The sequence below is a fragment of the Synchiropus splendidus genome, chromosome 9 (genome assembly GCF_027744825.2).
Source record: "Synchiropus splendidus isolate RoL2022-P1 chromosome 9, RoL_Sspl_1.0, whole genome shotgun sequence".
Lineage (NCBI taxonomy): Eukaryota > Metazoa > Chordata > Actinopteri > Syngnathiformes > Callionymidae > Synchiropus > Synchiropus splendidus.
Window position 1 is genome coordinate 4,357,074 of NC_071342.1, and position 20,948 is coordinate 4,378,021.

At 43.9% G+C, this 20,948-nt stretch overlaps 3 protein-coding genes across 5 annotated transcripts in view; all 3 read right to left on the reverse strand.

Moving 5' to 3' along the window:
* Positions 1-1,090: 1,090 nt before the first annotated feature.
* LOC128765043 (high-affinity choline transporter 1-like) lies at positions 1,091-6,872 on the reverse strand. Its single transcript, XM_053875424.1, has 8 exons — positions 6,689-6,872; positions 5,674-5,787; positions 5,279-5,434; positions 3,714-3,862; positions 3,283-3,426; positions 2,745-2,898; positions 1,752-1,969; positions 1,091-1,673 (listed from the first exon to the last, which is right to left on the reverse strand). Exons 1-8 carry the CDS (start codon positions 6,870-6,872, stop codon positions 1,170-1,172), a joined length of 1,623 nt encoding a protein of 540 aa, XP_053731399.1. The 3' UTR covers positions 1,091-1,169.
* Positions 6,873-14,933: 8,061 nt separating this feature from the next.
* On the reverse strand, positions 14,934-18,036 carry LOC128765058 (uncharacterized). 2 transcript variants are annotated; one of them, XM_053875445.1, is made up of 3 exons: positions 17,161-18,036; positions 16,749-16,883; positions 14,934-15,647 (listed from the first exon to the last, which is right to left on the reverse strand). In XM_053875445.1, exons 2-3 carry the CDS (start codon positions 16,857-16,859, stop codon positions 15,195-15,197), a joined length of 564 nt encoding a protein of 187 aa, XP_053731420.1. In that variant the 5' UTR covers positions 16,860-16,883; positions 17,161-18,036; the 3' UTR covers positions 14,934-15,194. The 2 variants fall into 2 exon arrangements, with proteins under 2 accessions (XP_053731420.1, XP_053731419.1); XM_053875444.1 differs by having other exon boundaries at positions 16,749-18,036.
* Positions 18,037-18,569: 533 nt separating this feature from the next.
* The window catches only part of arfgef3 (ARFGEF family member 3), a 32,726-nt gene continuing 30,347 nt past the window's right edge, over positions 18,570-20,948 (reverse strand). For both annotated transcript variants that reach the window (XM_053875359.1, XM_053875358.1), the window contains 2 exons: positions 20,487-20,940; positions 18,570-20,128 (listed from right to left, as the gene is read on the reverse strand). In XM_053875359.1, the coding sequence (XP_053731334.1) occupies positions 19,937-20,128; positions 20,487-20,940 (646 nt within the window). In that variant the 3' untranslated portion in view covers positions 18,570-19,936. The remainder of the gene's footprint in view (positions 20,129-20,486; positions 20,941-20,948) is intronic.

Here is a 20,948-nt window from a genome sequence, read left to right on the forward strand (position 1 = left end):
CCTGTGATTGAACATCGGCCCCATCTTGGCCCCTGTAGAAAAAAATTGGCTGGAACCACCACTGATTGCCGAGCGTGACGTATGAGGGACTGAGTGGTGATTGCCTTCACTTTTAATTAAAGTTGAACCAAGTTGTGCACATCCCAGCACTGCTTCCAAATATTATTTTCTTTTAAAAGGGGAAGCATGAAGTAAATATACAGACAATGTTGCTGTGTCCTGGTCCGCCATGTAATGGGCTGCCTCTGCACGTCCCAGAGGTGAGGCATGGGATGCAAAAGCAATTGATTTTCCAGACGTCAATCCCCAAAACACAGTTATACAAAACGTGAATATCTACCTGAAAGAATAAAGAATCCAAACAAGAAATACACTTTATTTACATTGCAAATGCTATCATTAGCTCATCGTCATGATCACATCCACCACATAAACATATAATGCAGTTTCTAAATCGGAGTGGGGGGTAATTCAGCAAAACCACACCAGTTGGATAATTTAGACTACACCGGTCAGGGACATGAAAAATCTGATGCAGACTCCCTTACAGACACAACCCTCTTGTTGGACTACATTGTTGCATTGTGCTCTGTGGCACTGGTATGTGGCGCTCCTAATGTAAGCTATTGCATTACATATATGTCCTTGGGCGAACTGAGTTCAACCTCTCAAGCCTCTAGCCACACCCAGATCTTTTGACTGTCATACCTGTTTTCAAACTAGGAAACGTATATAACTTGATGGGACCTGCTTGTTCAAGTAAAGTAGGATAATCAATCCTCAATACCATGCTGAGCTCTAGAGAAATTCTGGAAGAAATGACCAAATGTACCTCGAGAGTGCAGGGACCACTTATCCAAGAGGTCACAACAGAGCCCACGACAACATTCAAAGAAGTGCGGGGTTTGTGAGGCGGAAGAGTTTTTGTTTTCCTTTAATAATGAATGGAAATTAGTTGTACGAAAATTGCATTTTGTTTTTATTTGTGTGGTCTTTGACTGAATCAAATATTTGTATTTGTTTGAGGAACATGACAAACCTGCAAAATACCCTGGTCAGACTCAAAGCTCACTGAGGCTCTTTTTCATCGGTACTGAAGTGTTCTAGTCGCTCTGGGTTGATTAAGAATTTGGCAGATATGATGCCGTACAGTTACATATGCTGACATTTTAACATTTGGGCTCCAGCATGAGCTCATTTGTTCCGTCACTCTGAAACTGCGTAGGACGCTTCTGAGCTTTCACCTGGAAGACGTCCCATTTCTCAGGAAGCAAGTTCCTATTGAAGAGTTGTACCATCAGGGCGGACACAATAAGGATGCAGACGAAGGAGCTCAGCATGCAGATTGAGTTCACAGGAGCGTTCTGCACGTACAAGCCGTCTTCTACAACGCCCCCAGGGAACTTGATGACAGCTGGTATTCCAAGCAGTAACTCTCCACACATCAGCCTCAGGAATATTCCCAGTAAGAAGCCTGCTGCTGAACCATATCCATTGGATATTGGGAAGAAGAGAACAGAGACCAGCTGGGGAAGCATCAAGATGTAGGCGATTTCACCCCCTAGAATCCAAAATGCCATAACGCCTGAGTGCAGGAAGCTGAGCGATGTGCCAGCGAGACCAAACAGAACCACAGAGCTGCGGATGACCCAGCGCATCTCATTTTCAGACGCCTTTCAGAGAAAATAAGAGTTAGCTTGTCAGTGGAATGCAACAGAAATGAAGTGAAATTGATTTGATGATTCCCTGACCTTGGTCCTTAAGATCTTTTTGTAAATGTTTGAAGAGAAGATGGACGCAGCCGACAGAAGGGCAGAGTCAGTTGATGACATCACTGCAGCTGCAACCGCACCAATGCCCACAACAGAGATGACTGGTGGGGTCAGGTGTTGCAGCGCAAGAGGCAGAATAAGACCAGTTTGTCCACGCTCATATGGAGGTGGCAAACCATAGGTTGTCAGGTTCCAGTCTGAAAAAAAAAAACTTCACAACTCAATAAATACACTTAAAAAAACCTAAGCACCTGGAGACATGTAAGTCACGCCATTGCACATGCAAACAACAGGTTGAGCAATAACTGCATTAACAACAATCAGAAGGTTGCCAGACAAAAGTTGGATTGCTACTCCAGTGTCAGTAAACGCAAGCCTTTGCATATGGTAATAAGGCATCATTCATCAATTTGCACAGATAATGCAAATGGACTAACAGTTGTATCAAAACGTCTGTCACATTTATGTGTCACAAGTGTGGCACAGGCCTTTCAGGAATCATCACTATAAAGGAGAGTTTAACAGCACCTCCCTGAACTTTTGAGTTCTGTGGGTTTTAGCAGAAAAAATGTAACTGTACCATTACTGACGGTGCTGCCTCCGAATACGATCAGCTCAGGGGGAATACTCAAGAAAGCTCTGGCAGCAAAAGCACCAATGTATTGCTGAACATGTCAAGATGTTTGTAAACAATAAGTGAACGCCCCATGTCGACAGTTGTAGAATTCTGGACAGAATACACCCACTGATAAGTTTATATACAAACTGTTTCTACTTCGGTCTGTCATTAAGCTATTGTGTTGTGCCTTGTGTGAGGTTTAAATGCAATGCCCATTTTTATTTGTATTTGTTTTAAGGTCAAGGTGTGTCTTTAATAATGGCTGACAGTGAGACCCACAAACAGGGGTTTTGAGATCCACTGGTTAAGAGACACTCGGACACTGAGACACAGCTGATCAAAGGGACACTTGCCTGTTGAAGCTGCCACGGCTCCGATCAGCACTGGAGGTATCCCAAATGTTGGGATGAGAAAGGCAGCAGCGAAGCATCTGAGTTTGGCTGTGTAAGAGGAGGATGCTGATAATGTCCTCTGATGAAAGTCCTGGAAGCCAATATCCCCGATGCTCTATGGGAGGTGGGAAACAAAACCATTCAGGAATCTTCACTGTAAGCTGAAGTGACAATTTAAAGCAAAGTCAGAAACTATTTGTTGATACAGATGTCAGCTAAAGTAAATCGGAGATTATGGATGTGAGCTTCAGCCATATCAAGTGGGTGGATGGGTGGATATATATATATATATATATATATATATATATATATATATATATATATATATATATATATATATATATATATATATATATATATATATATATATATATATATATATATATATATATATATATATATGCTACTGACACATGTTGTTGCAGACATCATCCTTCCATGTTGCATGTTGACACATTAATGTAGGTTACGGTTTTCAATTGAATGTCTTCCCCTTTACCAGCAGTAAAAAAATGTCCAGCCACCTCCATGCCGTAGTGCCAGTTAGGGACCCCACCCAGGGTGGCTGGAAGGTCCCATTGAAGGAAGTGGTGGTGATGTCAACTGAGGATGGATTGGTGAAGACAAACGGGATGCACATCCACTGTGGAGACATAGTGGTGGGTTACTTTGAGATGGTCATCAGCCATTTCCATTTTTTCACCATACAAGAGCAGCATACAGACTTGACATTTCAAAAAGATTGATGGATACTGATGGGCTGATGAGGCTTCATGAAACAGTGCTCAACAGGTTATGTTCAATGATGTAGGGTCTCATTCACATAGTAGTTCCAATACAGTATTTAGTATAGTATATTTAGTGACAGAAAGAACTTGACTGTAAAAAAATCTAGTTACAAATACAGCGCAGAGTCTGGATGCTACTCACCGAGGTGATGAAAATGAGAACTAGCTGGATGATGTCGGTGTAGGCCACAGAGTAGAGGCCCCCCAGCAGGGTGTAGGTGATGGCAACACCAGCAGAGATCCAAATGCAGATTGCATAAGACAAGTCCAGGATCACACTCATCGTTACACCTGAGGAAAGTCGATTCCTTTAAATTTTGACTACATTCACTTTCTTGATGACCTGCTTTCCAGCTTTCTCCATTCACCTGGAATCAAGGTACATGCCAGATGTGATGTCATCACTCCGCAGCAGGGAGGACACAATTGGTAACCAGACACATTTGGTAGTTACACTGATTTGTTCCCCTGTTGCCCCCCCAACTCACACATGTGCACAGAGAGCGGAGACAGCAGCGTTTTTTTCCCACCCACATCCTAGGGAAGTTTTTTTGATGAATGAAGATTCATGGAATCCTAGGTATCCTTCTAGTATTGGCAGCTGAAGTACACTTTGACCACATCTTTAAAAAATGTCTTCTTTTTGCAGCCCTGACTGACCTCTCCACTAGGAACAGCAGCTAAGCCTTATCCTCATTGTTAAACATTGTTCAAATGGTTTTCACTTGAATGGTTTCCAACAAAGCAGTTAAGAATTTATATGTTAAAAAATGGAAGAGTTAATTAAAGCAACAATAAAGGATTTGCTAATTGAGGGTACTTATTTGTGGAGCTTTATTGTGTTCTAATGTACTTGGTTAAATGTGATATCCCATCGTTTTCTTATGTTTATTGATGTTGCAGCGACCACTGCACGCTGTTTTCCAGTCTGTCCCCGAGGATGCAAATTGGCAATTTGTAGCACCCGCAGATTTACAATGCGCTATTTCACTGGATTTATTTGTTTTTCTCACAACAGAACTTAAGGGCTCAGTAGGAAATGATTCTTGTTTTGGGCTTGTTTTCAAAGGCCTGGTTGCTTATTTGTCTCGCGGAATCTGGCAACGTGTGGATCAGGCTAAAATGAACACGAAACAGGTTTCTTTCCTCATCTGACTTGTGTGTAGTCTCTGAAACCTGCACTGCAATGATTCTCTCTTCATCTCTCATTTCTGTCTCTCCTGTGCGTAACGCCGTTCCCAATTGGCCCAGCGCATATGCACATTTTGACCAACCACGAGTGACTTTAAGAGAAATGGTGCCGGGAAGGATACACACAGTCAAACATAAGTTCGCAGTGAGCGCTTACTTTTATTGGTCTAATGTCATGAGGTTTCATGTCTTGACAGCAAGAAGCCCCGTTTTCGTTGTTCTGTTGCACAGCGTAGATATTTTTGTGCACTGAGAACGTTTCAGCAGAGAGCAATTGTGCACGCGTGCAGTTTAGAGGGAACATTGACTGGACCCATATTCTGTCATGAGTATAGTGAGCTACAGTGGTTACAAATGGCAAGTGTTCATGAAACTAAAAAATCAGTTTGACATATTGAATGATCTATCTATAGGACAAGGTAGATGCAACTAAGACGAACTCCTCCATTCTGGTCTGTGTCATCTACACGCGCACTCATCAGGGGGCCTCGGCATTTGTGGTGAGGCGCTTCTTACCTAAGCTGATGAGAGTCGAGGTCACCCAGACGATTTCTGACATGAGTGGGGCCAGTGACAGCAAGGCGCTCATTTTGTTGCCATACTTGATTTGGAAGGGGTCCATCATTGTGACAAACTGTCTTTCTCGCATCGGTACAGCAAAAAACAGACCACCTGCATAGGATGAGAAAAAAAAAGCTGTGATGAGTGGGACACCATTTTAATAAAGGGAAGAAAATCAAAATCGCAATGTCTGAATATAATGCAAATGCAAAAGCTTGAAAGGGCACTGAAAAGGATTTTTATTATTATTTATTATTTATCTCTGTCAAAAGTTTCTCGAGATCAACAAGATGGGCATCCTTAAAGAAAAACAACCATTCGAGTGGAAATGGAAAAAAAAAGTCCCTTACCTACAATGAAGGCCACAGTTGCTGCCACCGGCATCACGGCCCAGATCAGGCCCAGTTTGGGATCATAGACGGTCTCTGCTGTGCCGATGATGAAGGTTCCACCAACCCAGGTTGCTGGTGATGCACATTTTACATTTCTTTTTAGTAGTGTTGTAGTTGTAGACCGAGACAAGACCAAGACAGTTTATATAAGGAGTCTCAAATTGGTCCACACTTTGGTTAACCAATTAGGTTAGCTGAAACAGGCAGCACTGGTTTGACAGTTAACAGTCGTCAAACAGCATACAGGACATACTGGATGTAAGATCAGGTTCATCCACTCTCAAGCTCTAACGTGTGATCTACAGAGAGCTGCGCTCTTGCCATCTTGGTTCTGACTGCATACATAACACAGTGAGCTCTGCTTCAATGCCGTTCATTGTCACTCATCTTAAGAAAACTAGAAACACATACTGCTTTGTGGACTCAAAGCATGTGGTAATGACAGGATGACGTGTAACAAATTCAAAATTTCCAAAATACAATCAACATCAAAATAAATATGTGAATAAAAAGCAAAGCTCATTTCTATCCTGTCCCTATTCAGCATTTCATCAATTCTTTCCAAGTGGTCTAAAACACTTAAAATGGCGGTACCTACTTTTGTTAACTTGCTGAGCTATTGGCACTCGTTCACTAACAAAGACTACGAGCATGTCAGGATTAAAACAGATGAGTAAATCAAAATCCAAATTGTGAGATCCCTCCGTAGACCACCACAGGGCAAGACTGAAATAATGCAGGATTACTGTAACCCAAGCTTTTATGTTTTCCCCGAAATAGTCCAGTAGCAGCAGCAATGCAGTGGGGTCATTTCCTTGCCAACATGCTTGATTAATTGCCTACTGCCTGTTTGTTCTTATAAACTTGCAAACATTATATAATATATACATATTATTTACATATTTCACTTTTTCACAGTTGAAATCACATAGAAGTTGAATTGAAGAAATTCCTTGAGAAGGTCCAGACTCACCTGTGGTGGTGAAAATGCCCACTACCAGGCTGATCTTTCTGTCGCCCAGCAAGGCCATATCCGCATGAGCAGCTTGGGTTCGAGTCTCATCGCGTTTGGATTTAATGGAGGCCCAGATGCCGATGCCGAGGACCAGCAGGTAGAAGACAATGGTTGCAATCAGCCCTGGGACGTTGAGAGCCATCGTGTCAGTCTGGAGTGCTTGTTTGCAGCAACCTGCACATTTAACTCACGATTGTGGGAGGACAGGTGTGGTGAGGCTGGAGGCGGAGGGTGTGTCTGCACTTCGTGGCTCTTGAAAGTGATTATATGCGTGGATCAGCAGGAGCTCTAATTATCTTAATTCAACATTTGTGAATGACGTCAAAAAAGTCTCAAACAAACTGTAAATGTTTACTCCATTAACTGACTTCCCCGGGCTTTCTGTGATAAATATGGAATTAGTTGGAATAAGATATTGTGCCTATCTGTTCACTTGTTATGTTGTTTACCAGATCAATAACAAAGGTTTATTGACATGACCCCATAGCTAAACTGGTTATCCCAGCAAAGACGGGAGCAATACTCGAGCTTTGACTTGAAAAACTCACTCTCGGGGTACTGTGGGTGCAAGTTTGGAAGTCAGACTCCCGATAAGAAGGTTACTAACTGAATCGCTTTATTTATATTACATTTTTGAAACAGCCTTATTTTATTTATTTAACTGTATTGCTGTATTTGTTTGACATTTTTGAATAATGCACCTGGCCTAACCGGTTTGTGGATGGGTTTCACCTTTAATTTTGGATTTCATTTATGAAGCACAGTTCACCAATAAAAAAAATGGATTTCAAATCTTCTCTTCTTACTGTATTCAATTTTTTAATATCCTAGAACTCAAATTCTTTATCAAGGCACCTTTAGCAGATATGACATAAAAATGCGATTAAATCAATTATTTTCTTTAATCGACTGACAGCACTAGTTTATTTCAATCTCCAGTCTCCATTTATCAAACCTTTCACATGTATTTTTTACAGTAACATGTGGACACCATAGACAGGATGTGTGGGAGTGTAAGGATGAGATTTTGAAATTGATATTGTGCTTATTTTAACCAATAATTATACAGTCCTGTTTTTGTCTTAAAGCTGCTCCTGAAAGTGAAAGCAATGATGTTTAGTCACTTTTGGATGTGGTGTGATTTTGTTGTAGCGCTTGTATAAAGCCACACAAAGTGATGTATGATTTATTTTATTTTAAAAGAAGTTTATTCATCACTGTATCAGCATACTGTAATTGTTTTTGCCTACCGGGGCATTATTCTTCGGTGGTACAAGTTTTGTGATGTATATTTAACAAAAATAACAGCATATAGGACATACTGGATGTAAGATCAGGTTCATCCCCTCTAAAGCTCTGACGTGTGATCTACAGAGAGCTGCGCTCTTGCCATCTTGGTTTTGACTGCAAACCTAACACAGTGAGCTCTGCTTCAATGCTGTTCATTGTCACTCATTTTAAGAAAACTAGAAACACATACTGCTTTGTGGACTCAAAGCTTGTGGTAATGACAGGATGACGTATAACAAATTCAAAATTTCCAAAATACAATCAACATCAAAATAAATATGTTAATAATTGTGATGTGTAAACACCCCTTAAATTCAGTAAAAGGTCTTTTGCTTCCAACAGTGATTTTGAAACTGCAATTACCACTTTAATATTCGTCAAGAGAGACATTGGTCCTTGAAATCGAAACAAGAGTTGTATGAATTTTGTAATTTGTCATTTTGTCTGACAGTCTATAATCGATAAAAAAATGTCTATGGATCTGGGTTCACATCCTGTATAACAACAAAAAAATGAAGTTTAATTTCCTTTTCCTACTGTTGACTGTTGACGTCAATTGGTTGATTTGTGTTTATTTTTGACAAAACGGCGTCTTATATTTTTACTGTGATCCAAATCCTATGAACCGATTTAAAATGGGACATTGTCACAGAGAAATGAACAAAAACGAGGCAGAATGACAAGGTTGTCAAGGATTTGTGTTCATGTTTTTGTAGGCATGCACAGATCAAGCTAAAATTTGGTTTATCAAGCTCAGTTTGAATGAATCTCAGGTGGAGACTACACAAACAAAATATTGCCAGGATCAGGACAGTAAAGGCATATGGAGCCTGTGCTCCCTTGTCTGCTTCAACTGCTTCATCTTCAACCTCCAACTGTCTGAAAGGGTTGACCGGGTTGCGGTATTTCCAGTTGAGATAAAAACACTTAAAAAATGAGATTGAAGAGACGTTCACGCTAACAGTGCTTGTTTGCAGAACTGCTTTTGTGTTATTTCCCTCCATTTCTGCCTGTTTTTTTACTCTCACTCACTGTCCCTGCTGTTATAGACGATGTACCGATGAGCATCACCCGCCTCTTATGGGGTATGGTAGCTCAGGACATGGCATCTTAAAACTGAACTCTGAGCTAAGCGGGCACCTGAACGTGACCATCTGTCTTTAATTCCAGGAACTTCTTACACATTGCTGCTTGATTCTTTTTATCTTTGCAGACATTTTGTATTGATCCTGGTTAATCCAACCTGAGCACCTCATATGTCTAACTCACCCTCTGCTGTGCTGCTTCACACCTCCTGATGGCTCAATAAACAGTTCATTGTTACTCTTTTCCTATGATGAGAGTTGTGCAGCCAAGCAAGCACATCAGAGAAAGCAGTCCCTTAATCATATTGTTGATTGACGTAACTGCATATCTTTGGGTCACGTGTTAACCAATCAGATATAAGCTAGAACATAAACAGTCACGCACGAGTGAGTGTCAGACTGCTCCACTGTCGATGTCCCCCTCTCTCAGCCGTATGTCCTGTTCCACCTGCTCTGTCATGGTCCTTTTGCATTATGGTGTCCCAAACAGTGATCAGACAATTCCAGTGACATTCCGCTAACTGTGCAGTTGCGCTCTTACATTTTTCCCAGGTAATCCGTCCTCCACTGAGAGCATTTCAGGATGAAATCCACCTCTCCCCGTGGACTTAAGTCCAGACATAAAGCGCAGTTTATTTGGGTTCACAACTTGAAATTTGAGTCGAACAGGAATGATAGGTTTTCCTAAAAAAAATAAAAGAGATTTTTCAACAAAGTGCTGTTGGGTTGCTGCTGCATAACCAGTGCAACAAACTTTGATGGTGTGAATGTTCTGTCAACATTCACGTTCTGCTGTTCAATCTGAAGCCATTTTCATTTCCAACTCTTTGAGCGGAAATAAGTAAGTAAGTTTGTGTGTAGCTACGTGTGTGGTTGTTGTTGCAGGTTTGTAGAGTTCATTAATTGTAGATTGTTTAGTGAATACCTTTTTTGTATATTGTATCATTGTACTTTCACACGTGATCGTATTAAATTCTGCTCAAAACAACACCAGTGGAGGATGTGGTGCAAGAGAGAGTTTAGCTGGCTGCCTCAATCTCAATTAGGGCACTGGGTCACGTAGAGTGCAACGGTACAGTGCTTAAGCTGCAAGTGAGAACATGGACAGCAGTGTCATGGCTAGTGTGACAGCTGCAGTGATGTAGAAATTTTCGAAAAACAGAAAATTCCCTCCTGCGGACCCACCACCCACAGAGGGAGTCATAGGGGTCGGGTGCAAAGAGAACTAGGTGGCAGTCGAGGCCGGGGAGCCCGACGACCTGGTTCGTGTGGACATTCTCTGGCTCTTGGAACATGGAATGTCACTTCGCTGGGGGGGAAAGAGCCTGAGCTTGTGCAGGAGGTTGAGAGGTACCGGCTAGATATAGTCGGGCTCTCCTCCAGCCTGGGCTCTGGAACCCAACTCCTTGAGAAAGGCTGGACCCTCTACTTTTCTGGAGTTGTCCGCGGGGAGAGGCGGCGGGCTGGCGTAGGCTTGCTCATAGCCCCGCAGCTCTGCAGCTTCGTGTTGGGGTTTGCCCCGGTGAACGAGAGGGTCGCGTCCCTACGCCTACGGGTTGGGGACAGGTGTCTCACAGCGGTCGCGGCTTACGGGCCGAACAGCAGTGCAGACTACCCGGCTTTCTTGGAGTCACTGGGAGGGGTACTCGACAGTGCCCCAACCGGGGACTCCATTGTTCTACTGGGAGACTTCAACGCCCACGTGGGCAATGACAGCAAGACTTGGAAGGGCGTGATTGGGAAGAACGGCCTACCCAGTCTGAACCTGAGCGGTGTTCTATTACTGGACTTCTGTGCCACCCAAAGTTTGTCCATAACGAACACCATGTTTGAGCACAAGGGTGTCCATAAGTGCTCATGGCACCGGGACACCCTTGGCCGGAGGTCTATGATAGACTTTGTGATCGTGTCATCTGACCTTCGGCCACGTGTCTCGGACACTCGGGTGAAGAGAGGGGCAGAGCTGTCAACCGATCACCACCTGGTGGTGAGTGTGATCCGCTGGCAGGGGAGGAAGCCGGTCAGACCGGGCAGGCCCAAACGTATTGTGAGGGTCTGCTGGGAACGCCTGGCGGAACCCACTGTCAGTGGGGTCTTTAACTCCCACCTTCGGGAGAGTTTCTCCCAGATCCCGAGGGAGGTAGGTGACATGGAGTCTGAGTGGTCCATGTTCTCCTCCTCCATTGTCAGTGCGGCTGCACGTAGTTGTGGTCGCAAGGTCTCCGGTGCCTGTCGTGGCGGCAATCCCCGAACCCGGTGGTGGACACCGAAAGTAAGGGATGCCGTCAGGCTGAAGAAGGAGTCCTATCGGGTCTTGATGGCCTGTGGGACTCCTGAGGTAGCTGACGTGTACCGGCAGGCCAGGCGTGCCGCTTCCCGTGCAGTCTTGGAGGCAAAAACTCGGGTCTGGGAGGAGTTCGGAGAGGCCATGGAGGAGGACTATTGGTCGGCCTCGAAGAAATTCTGGCAAACCGTCCGTCGCCTCAGAAGGGGGAAGCAGTGCCTCACCAGTGCTGTTTACAGCGCGGGTGGGAGACTGAACCTCGGATCCAGGAGGAACAGTGTGGTTTTCGTCCCGGTCGTGGAACACTGGACCAGCTCTATACCCTCCATCGGGTGCTCGAGGGTTCATGGGAGTTCGCCCAACCAGTCCACATATGCTTTGTGGATTTGGAGAAGGCGTTCGACCGTGTCCCTCGCGATGTCCTGTGGGGGGTGCTCCGGGAATATGGGGTGCGGGACCCTCTGCTAGGGGCTGTCCGCTCCTTGTATGACCGGAGCAGGAGCATGGTTCACATTGCCGGCAGTAAATCAGACCTGTTCCCGGTGCATGTTGGTCTCCGCCAGGGCTGCCCTTTGTCACCGGTTCTGTTCATTACTTTTATGGACAGAATTTCTAGGCGTAGCCAGGGGTCGGAGGGGATCCGGTTCGGGAACCACAGAATTTCATCTCTGCTATTTGCGGACGATGTTGTTCTACTGGCCTCATCGGACCGGGACCTTCAGCATGCGCTGGGTCGGTTCGCAGCCGAGTGTGAAGCGGCCGGGATGAGGATCAGCACCTCCAAGTCTGAGGCCATGGTTCTCGACCGGAACACGGTGGTTTGCTCTCTCCAGGTTGGTGGAGAGTTCTTGCCTCAAGTGGTGGAGTTTAAGTATCCCGGGGTCTTGTTCTCTAGTGAGGGAAAAAGGGAGCGTGAGATTGATAGACGGGTTGGTGCAGCGGCAGCAGTGATGCGGTCGCTGTATCGGACCGTCGTGGTGAAGAGAGAGCTGAGTCACAAGACGAAGCTCTCGATTTACCGATCGATCTACGTTCCCACCCTCACCTATGGTCACGAGCTTTGGGTAGTGACCGAAAGGATGAGATCGCGGATACAAGCGGCTGAGATGAGTTTCCTCCGCAGGGTGGCTGGGCGCACCCTTAGAGATAGGATGAGGAGTTCAGTCATCCGGGAGGAGCTCGGGGTGGAGCCGCTGCTCCTCCACATCGAGAGGAACCAGCTGAGGTGGCTTGGGCATCTGATCCGGATGCCCCCTGGACGCCTCCCTGGGGAGGTGTTCCGGGCATGTCCTACCGGGAGGAGACCCTGGGGAAGACCCAGGACTCGCTGGAGAGATTATGTCTCCGGTCTGGCCTGGGAACGCCTCGGGATCCTCCGGGAGGAGCTGGAGGACGTTTGCGCGGACCGGGAAGTTTGGGCTTCCCTGCTCCGAATGCTGCCTCCGCGACCCGACCCCGGATAAGCGGCAGAAGAAGAAGAAGAAGAAAAGTCATATCAAACCTTGTCCTTGGAAAATTGTACCCAAACAAAACCCCCCTAATATGAGTGATCGAAAGGAAGCAAGGGCAGTGAACTGGAGGCCGGACAGTGGATTTACCTTTATCAGGGAGTAAAGAACACTGACTCTGTTGTACTTTGTGTGTGGTGAAAAGCTATGCTCCCAAGCAAACACGTTGTCTCAACAAAACGCCTGTCACTTAAAACTAAGAATGTGACCACTTTGTTGCAAAACAGAAAGCCGTTGAAGAAGCGAGTTTATCTTTCTTCCATCCCCACGTGTCGGGTAGCCTACAAAAGTTGAAAAACACTGTCTCAATTTATGGACTTAGTCAGCGTCTTGCCTATTTTCCACCCATTATTGCAGAGTTGACTTAATGAATATTTTTTCAATATCACATCAAACATTCATACTGCAACCATTCTTTTGTCATCAACCTGATCTGAGGGATCAAACAGGAGCAAAGTTCTTTCTTTTACTCATGTTTACACTTAACATATTTTTTATTTGCTTTGCTTTTTCTTCTACTGGGAAAGGCATAGGTAATACCATTACCCATTCATTGATGGTATGCTCCTGTTCCACTGTTTCACCAATGAATCCGATGGAACCATGTGATGAAAAAATGCAAATTATATTTCATCCAAAGGCAGCTAGGAAAAGTGTTCGGAAGTATTGAAACAACCCGATTTATTGGAGAAACAAACACTGATGGTCACGTACAAAGCCAGAAATGAATTACCACAGGCTCTACACACACTCAACATAGACTGGCTGAACATCAACAGATGAAGAGGGAACTTCTGCCGAGTGATGGGCTGATGAAGTTTCATGAAACAGTGTCCCCATTGTCAGAGCCAACTGGATGGCACTATCTGCCCTGGAATCTCTGGATTTGAACAACCATTTCCATTTCCATTAAAAATGAGGACAGTGTTGCAAACCAAAATCAACCGAGTCATCAAAACTGATGTGTGGTTATACAAATAATGTTCTGGCATAAAGAAAGAATAAATATATCTAGCTATCATCAACATTATAGCAAAAATGCAATGTACTCTTCCTGTTTTTAAACACTTTCAAAAGTCATGATATTGACTAAGCTCATCATTTTTATTCCCATATGGGAAGGGGAGTCTCGTAACATAAATATAACTTAAAATATTATTTGACAACTAAAACCATTGCATTATAAACTCTAGTGTCTAGCGATAGCAGTGCAGCATTGCCCATCAGATTGTTGAAGAGATGGATGTCAGAAGGAAGACATGCTTATTGTCTTTCATGTCAACATCAGAACTGTGACAGCCTAAATGTGGAAATACAATTGATTCTATAGTATCTGCTGTGACAAAGGGCTGTTCTCTGGTAGTTGGTTCCCTGTGTGACAAGATCATGTGACTGCTGACAGAGTTGTAGACAAATGTAGACAAAGGGAGGAAAGTCTGCCGGTTCTACTGACGGATGGGATTCTCATGACAGGAAGCAGGACAAGAGACATGCGGCCAAGTCACCAGTGCAACCCAATGAGCAAAAGGTCGGCCTTTTTGGTAGTGATGATGATGATGAGTCACAGTAGGTGGCGATCCCGGTGTAAAAGTGATATGAGCTTTCATTGAGATGTAAAGATTTTGGACATCTGAAAAAAACTACAGAAGACAAGCAGCATGACATACAAATCAGAAGCAAAATGGGAAACAGTCCAAGTTTGACTCTAATTCTGGAACCAACCTCTGTTATTGGTTCCAATGTGATGAGACGACTACAAGGAGGCAACTCTCCCAATGGTGGATTGTTTTTATTTTTCTGGCTGGAGATTGTCACTGGCAACAAATATTGTGTTGTGGAAAAAAACAGAAACATCAATGGACCTACAAAAATCAAGTAAACAAATTGTTTCAGAACTCAAGAATCCTGCCAAAAGTGCCTTTCCTGATGAATCCAAAACCTCAGCATAAGAAAATATAGACAATCAAAATACTGTTGAAAAGATGGAACAAGAAAAATCAAATACACTTCTTATACATCGAATTATTTTTAAGGTGATCATGTTGTTAAAATTTGACCCGCACAACTCCGAAAACTGAAATGATATACATTTTACACAAAATAGCCTAAAAAATGTAGGGTATTGTCTTTCGCTAGAAAAAAATAAAATTTTTCCAAACATTTTTTTGTTTGCTTTATGTGTATAACATCCTTGCAGTAGGACACACAGTGTGATGAGAAACACCTCAAAAGGATTGTATCACTGAAGCAAAAATGTGTTGTTGAAACTGTCCTGTGTTTTATAAATAACAGCCATGTCAGTGTCTCATGAGCCCTTCCTTCTTCCTGTGGCCGTCATCCTCATCGTCCATAATGCTGGTCTCTAGTTCAGGACTTGGAGGCAGAAGCTCCTTGGAGCTGCTGGTGCTGGCCACTCGGGCAATTCTGGTGAGTGTGTGCTTGTATGGTGAGGGCAGGTAAACCATGAGGAAGACACCGTCTGAGCAGTCCTGCTCTGAGCTGCACCTCGGGACTTTATCTTGGTTGCGTTGGATTGATGACAGGAGCTCACAATTCCTCTCTGGGTGTTGCACGTCCTCCAGTGCGATCACATTGGCAAGACCCAACTTCCCTCTGCAGCTTAGATGTCTCCTCCTTTGCCAAACAGTGAAGCCAAGGAGACTGAGGACGAGGAGAACAGAGGCCGTGGCTATGGTGATGTAGGTGATGGACGCTGAAGTGAAGATGCCGTCATCAGAACTATGTTGGCCCTGAATGGTAAGAAAATTAATCAGCAAAAATAATCTCACCACATGATAAAGAGCTGACAGTAACCTCCAGTTGTGAGTCTCTCTTGCATAACTTTTTCAATGGAGCATCTCAGCATATACTGGACTCTGTTTTTAAGACAGTGGAGGTTTGAGCTACTATGAAACGGTCATGTATTTATCCACTTTATATTCAAGAACAGTAATATCTTCAGAGTGTCAGTCTTTCTTAACTTATGAATAAAGTGTCATCGACTTACTGATAATTCCATGAACAGGGTGATCTGCAGACAATCTACAGTTGCCTGGAATTCTCTGTGTGTTTTTGGACTGTGGGAGAAAACCTATGCAAATACAGAGTCGATACACAGACTCCATATGGGAGGGACCCACGGTTTACTCAAGCTGTGTTCAAACATTTGACCTTGATGCGGTGTGGCTGCAGAATTAATCCATCTTTCATCTCATAAATGATTGTTTACAAACTAGTAGACACCCCTGTCAGATGTCAACATTGGTGGCAGTTTCAATCAAATCTTGTGAGACTGGATGATCGAAATATTGCCAAACCAAAGCACGTGCTGGTCACGAATGGTTCGTCCAAGATACATTTCCATACATTCATAATAAATTGATGGGTTTGAATATCCATATAAATCTTCAAGACAGCCTTCTACTCACAGCATATCCTTGTTTCTTCACAATGAAGCAAGAATCACACTTCAAATATTTGCCAACTCCTTGTTAAACGAGTTTAACAAGGAGTTAAAACTCGTTTAACTCCTTGTCGTCTGCATCAAAACAATGGTTGTCGTTTAACAAGACAACCATTGTTTTGATGCAGACGACTGAAGAATGAAAACCAAACATTCCCCTGGACACAAACTTATCAGCAGCTCATTGTGTCTCAATATCCATCATTTTTATGTTCGACAGATAGTAACTGTAAAATGACTTTGGTTGTTTGGTAAATATGTAAATATGAATTCTGGTACAAAGCAATCATTTTAGTAATTTCTTTTTATTGTTAAAATTGTTAAAACTTGAGCATGAGGTGTTCAATATTCAATATCCCCATCAGCTGAAAACTCAAGGCAAACTTACTGTGGTCAGTTGGTTAGTAGAGGGCATTGCTGAGGGCCCTGGTGACCAATCTAAATCTTCACGGCCTGCAGGGCCAAATTTTATCCAGCTGCTCTCCAGCAAAGTCCGCATGGTGTAGCGAGGGGCTGTGCTGGACTGAGACACGGTCAGAAGCGACGCTGAATGATGAATGACAGATGTGCTGACTGACAATCCTGAAGTAATGACCATGATGGGTGGAGGGAGTGTTTGAGAAATGAGGTCAGCTCAGAGTTGGCGTGTTCAGACAGATGTTTCATCAAAATTCAATGTACAATTTATATCTCAGGGTCAATTTGTTGCCATGCATTACCTCCACACGTGTGGTTCTACAGTCGCTGTTTTGATCTCACATGCAGACATTTCTTTGGGGTTCCACAGATGGAGGAATTACCTTTGTTCCAGTTTCTTCCTTGCATCCTTGCGATCCTGAGCCCCTCAGAATCTTCTCCTTATGGGTTTTACACCTGATCACATGACTGGAACCCGATTGAAAATTGATGGAAAGAACTAAAAATCAGAGGTCAGAGAAGAGACCCACCTCTCAGCACAGGAGGTGTCTTGTCATTACCAACAAAGGCTTTTGTACTGAATACATTCATTATGCAAATTTAATACTTATTTCTCCTATCATTCTTTTAATGAGTATATGCGTAAAACAACATGGCAAGCCTATATCAATGCAGCATTCATTTCCTCTGAGGTTATCTGTTATGTTGGGTTGTTGTAGTCAACAAATGTCTGCACAAGGAAAGCATTATCACCCACTCCTGCGTTGATAAAAGTTACATTAAGAACAGAGAAAAAGAGCATGGCTTCATTGCAATTAATCACGATTAATAATTTTAATCTATTGACTACCCTAAAATATATTTTTAGTGCATATATTAACGAAAAGTTTCCTTTCTTGTTACACCACTGGTAATTATTGTGAATCAATAATGTCATTTGTGCGTTAGAGAAATATCAGATCCATCCATCCTCATCCACTTATCTGCTGCCAGGTTACAGGGCGTCAAATTCAAAAGGTCCAAGGGGCCAAAGGCACCTCTCCCAGACAACATCCACCAGTCGGAGCCCGAGTTGCTCCCAGGCCAAGATAGAGATATACTCTCTCCACCTGGTGTGGGGTCGACCCCTCTGTCCCCTCCCAGCTGAGTAAAGGAGGGTTTGGACAGTGCAAGGACCGTCATGTTTCAAATGATCAGTGAAATGGATCTCCATTCTTTTGAGGGAAGGAGGCAAACTCTGCTCTACATGTTGTCCTTGATGGTCAGTCATGTAATAATGAGAGTCTGGGTCAGTGCACCAGACGTTGTGTCTAATCTCTGTTGATTTGCTCCCACGCACCACGCAATCGGAGCAGCCGTCACACTGACCCTCTTCTGGAGCCGCTTCCTGCCACACACCCAAGCACTCCCATGCAGATTCAAACCTGAAGCATCTGTCGGTAGGTTTGAATTACACATAGACATGTGGCGGATGAAAGCCTGGGATATCAGGGGCCACTAGCAACAGGATTGAGTGAAATGATGGGAGACGTTTTGTTCAGCTCCAGCCTTTGACACAGTCACTGATGGGAACTACTGTCTTCTTTTCTGGACAGTAGTCAATTTCTTTAGCAACAGTTAAGTCTGAGTCTTTAGGGATGGCTCAGTCTTAGTTTCTCGGGTCACAGATAATCCGGACTGAAAAGCATGAATGAGGTCAGAGAGATGAGAATGTATGAACGCAGTGTCAACGTCGTGCAGCCGGGTGTCGATTTTTAAAAACAAGGGCATCAGTCGATTGATACTGATTTTCTTCATTTATTCAACTTTTTCAATCTCTTCCACCAGGAAAGATGCTTGAGAAAAGGTCTTGGCTGAGAGTGAAAAAGTGCTATACCACAATAATACAAATTACTGCCAACAAAACTGCATGAAGAACAAAATCATCCAGACAAGACCCTAAGCATGCGGAATCATAAATAAACACAAATACTTAAACAACAATCATAAAAGCATGGTTAATACATCACTATAGCTATCAAGATGTTCGGGATGCGTGAAAATTCAAACAAAGACAAATTCAACAAAGACACCAAGTAATGTTCACTGCAGCCTGTTCAGAACAGCAACACTGAATATTAATTAGCCATAATGTTGGAGAGGTCTGTGCAGTGCAGATTTCCCTCTTTTCTTTGAAAAGCCTTGAATTGCCAGATGGACACAGGAAGTACCCTGTCACCCGTCACCTGCACTCAGCATTTCCTGGCACTTATTTAACTCCAGATTAGTGAGGCTGATGCGCAGAAGTTCGAATCACCTCCAATCCTGATGGTGTTGGTGGAGGAGATCCCTACACGGCACATGACTAAGCAACTCCAAGAACTCATTCCTGCCTGCTCCCATGGAGCTTTGCAATGCCACACTGTGATGTCATTGACACAATGTTTAAATCATAGCCGTATGTCAATCTGCCCACGTTTGTTTACACATTTGTAAAATTCTTTTAGTCATTCTAGAGCTGATCATTCAGCCTCAGCGCCATCAGTACACTCCCCCTCCGAGTCCACAGCTTCTTGACTTGTTGCGTCAGCAAACCCAAGATGATGGCACACCTTCTTCCAACATGGCAGGGCTACAATTCAACACAACTCAAATCACTAAGATATCAAAGCAAGCCAATGAGAATCATCAGATGAGTCAGTGTTGGACACATTTGCTGGACCTGACTCGTTCTTTTCCCCCAGAATGTGACAGGCAATGAATCAGCCTATTAATAACAACACTGATGAATTGGGCACTTCATGTTATTGAACAAAAACTGTGATAAAAGGTCCAATCGGCTCATTCTTGAGGCTGTTCCCTAGTTAATTGAGACATCTCTGTTTCATCCTTGGCGTGACAGTAAAAAGTCGAAGTTGAAGGTGTCTTCCTTCAGGTAGTCACTTCCATCACTTGTCATCAATGATTGTGTAACTACATCAGTTGGCAACAAGGCAGCAAAACAACATAAATGTATCATTTCTGTGCATTTATAATAAATACAATTTCACAATAATATATATCAGAAACAATGACTAAGCAAGATCACAATTATGATGTGACCGCTCTGACCATGAGCAGTCAGGCTGCTGTCAGCTGAGGTCACAGAACATTTTATACAGCCAGGCGAAACAAGTTTCTTCACGCGATGATGTCATAGAGTCGGCCGACACGACCCAGCCACTCCCGCAGAGACTGACGCACACGGGGGTCTGTCACGTGACAGGACAGCTGGCTGAGGCTCGGGTAGAGCACTGGCTGGAGGGCCAGGAAGGAAGAGTCCTGCAACAGCAGGACTTGGTTCAGGAGGCTCAAGACCATGTTGGTCCATGCCTGCAGGGAGAGACAGAGGGGGTTAAATGTCCGCCACAGTTCACAATATGAATTTTATTTCAAAATAACAAATTCAAAATCACTGCCGTGTCCTTGACCCTTTTACTTTTGAGACCCTCAAAATGCGAGGTGTGTTTTCGGATGATGAGACAGATTCACCAACAGGTAACTGTACCATGAATAGAAAAGAGTACCCCCTAACTAGTACAATTCCTGCTCCAGAACATCATAAATGAAATTTGGACAGATTTTGAAGTAATTTTGGACATGTCAGAAGGGGGTGATTAGATTTTGGGGCTGATCCGTTGACTTGGCAAGCATGAACAAGATTTATGAAACAGCATGTAAGTGTGGGTACCTGGATCTGGGCCTCAGCGTCCCTCAATGATAAACTGTGTGAACTGGAGGGGGATCCATATCGCAGCCTCTTTTCTTGCCTTAGGATCTCAGGCCCAGCGCTGACTGAGTGCCTGAGTGGTCGCCCTTGCTGGTTGACCAGCAACTTTGGCCGTGTCGGGGGTCTCTGCTGCGTCTCTGAGTGGTCCCTGCCGGCTCCGCCTGGATCTTTCATAAACAGGTTGAGGTGTGACTGCTGCGGCTGATGCTGCTGATGCTTCCGCTGCTTGTATTCCATCATCAGTCGGCTGAGTGTTCTGTCTGTGGCAATGGTGTACAGCTTGTTCCCAGCACTCTCCCACCACTCCTTCTTTCTGCCTGGCCCAGGTCCGCCAGAGGGTCCTCCTGGAGCTCCGATTCCACTAGAGTCTCTCCTCTTTCCACCAGATTGGAGGTTAAGAGGCAAACTGCTACTGCTGCAGAT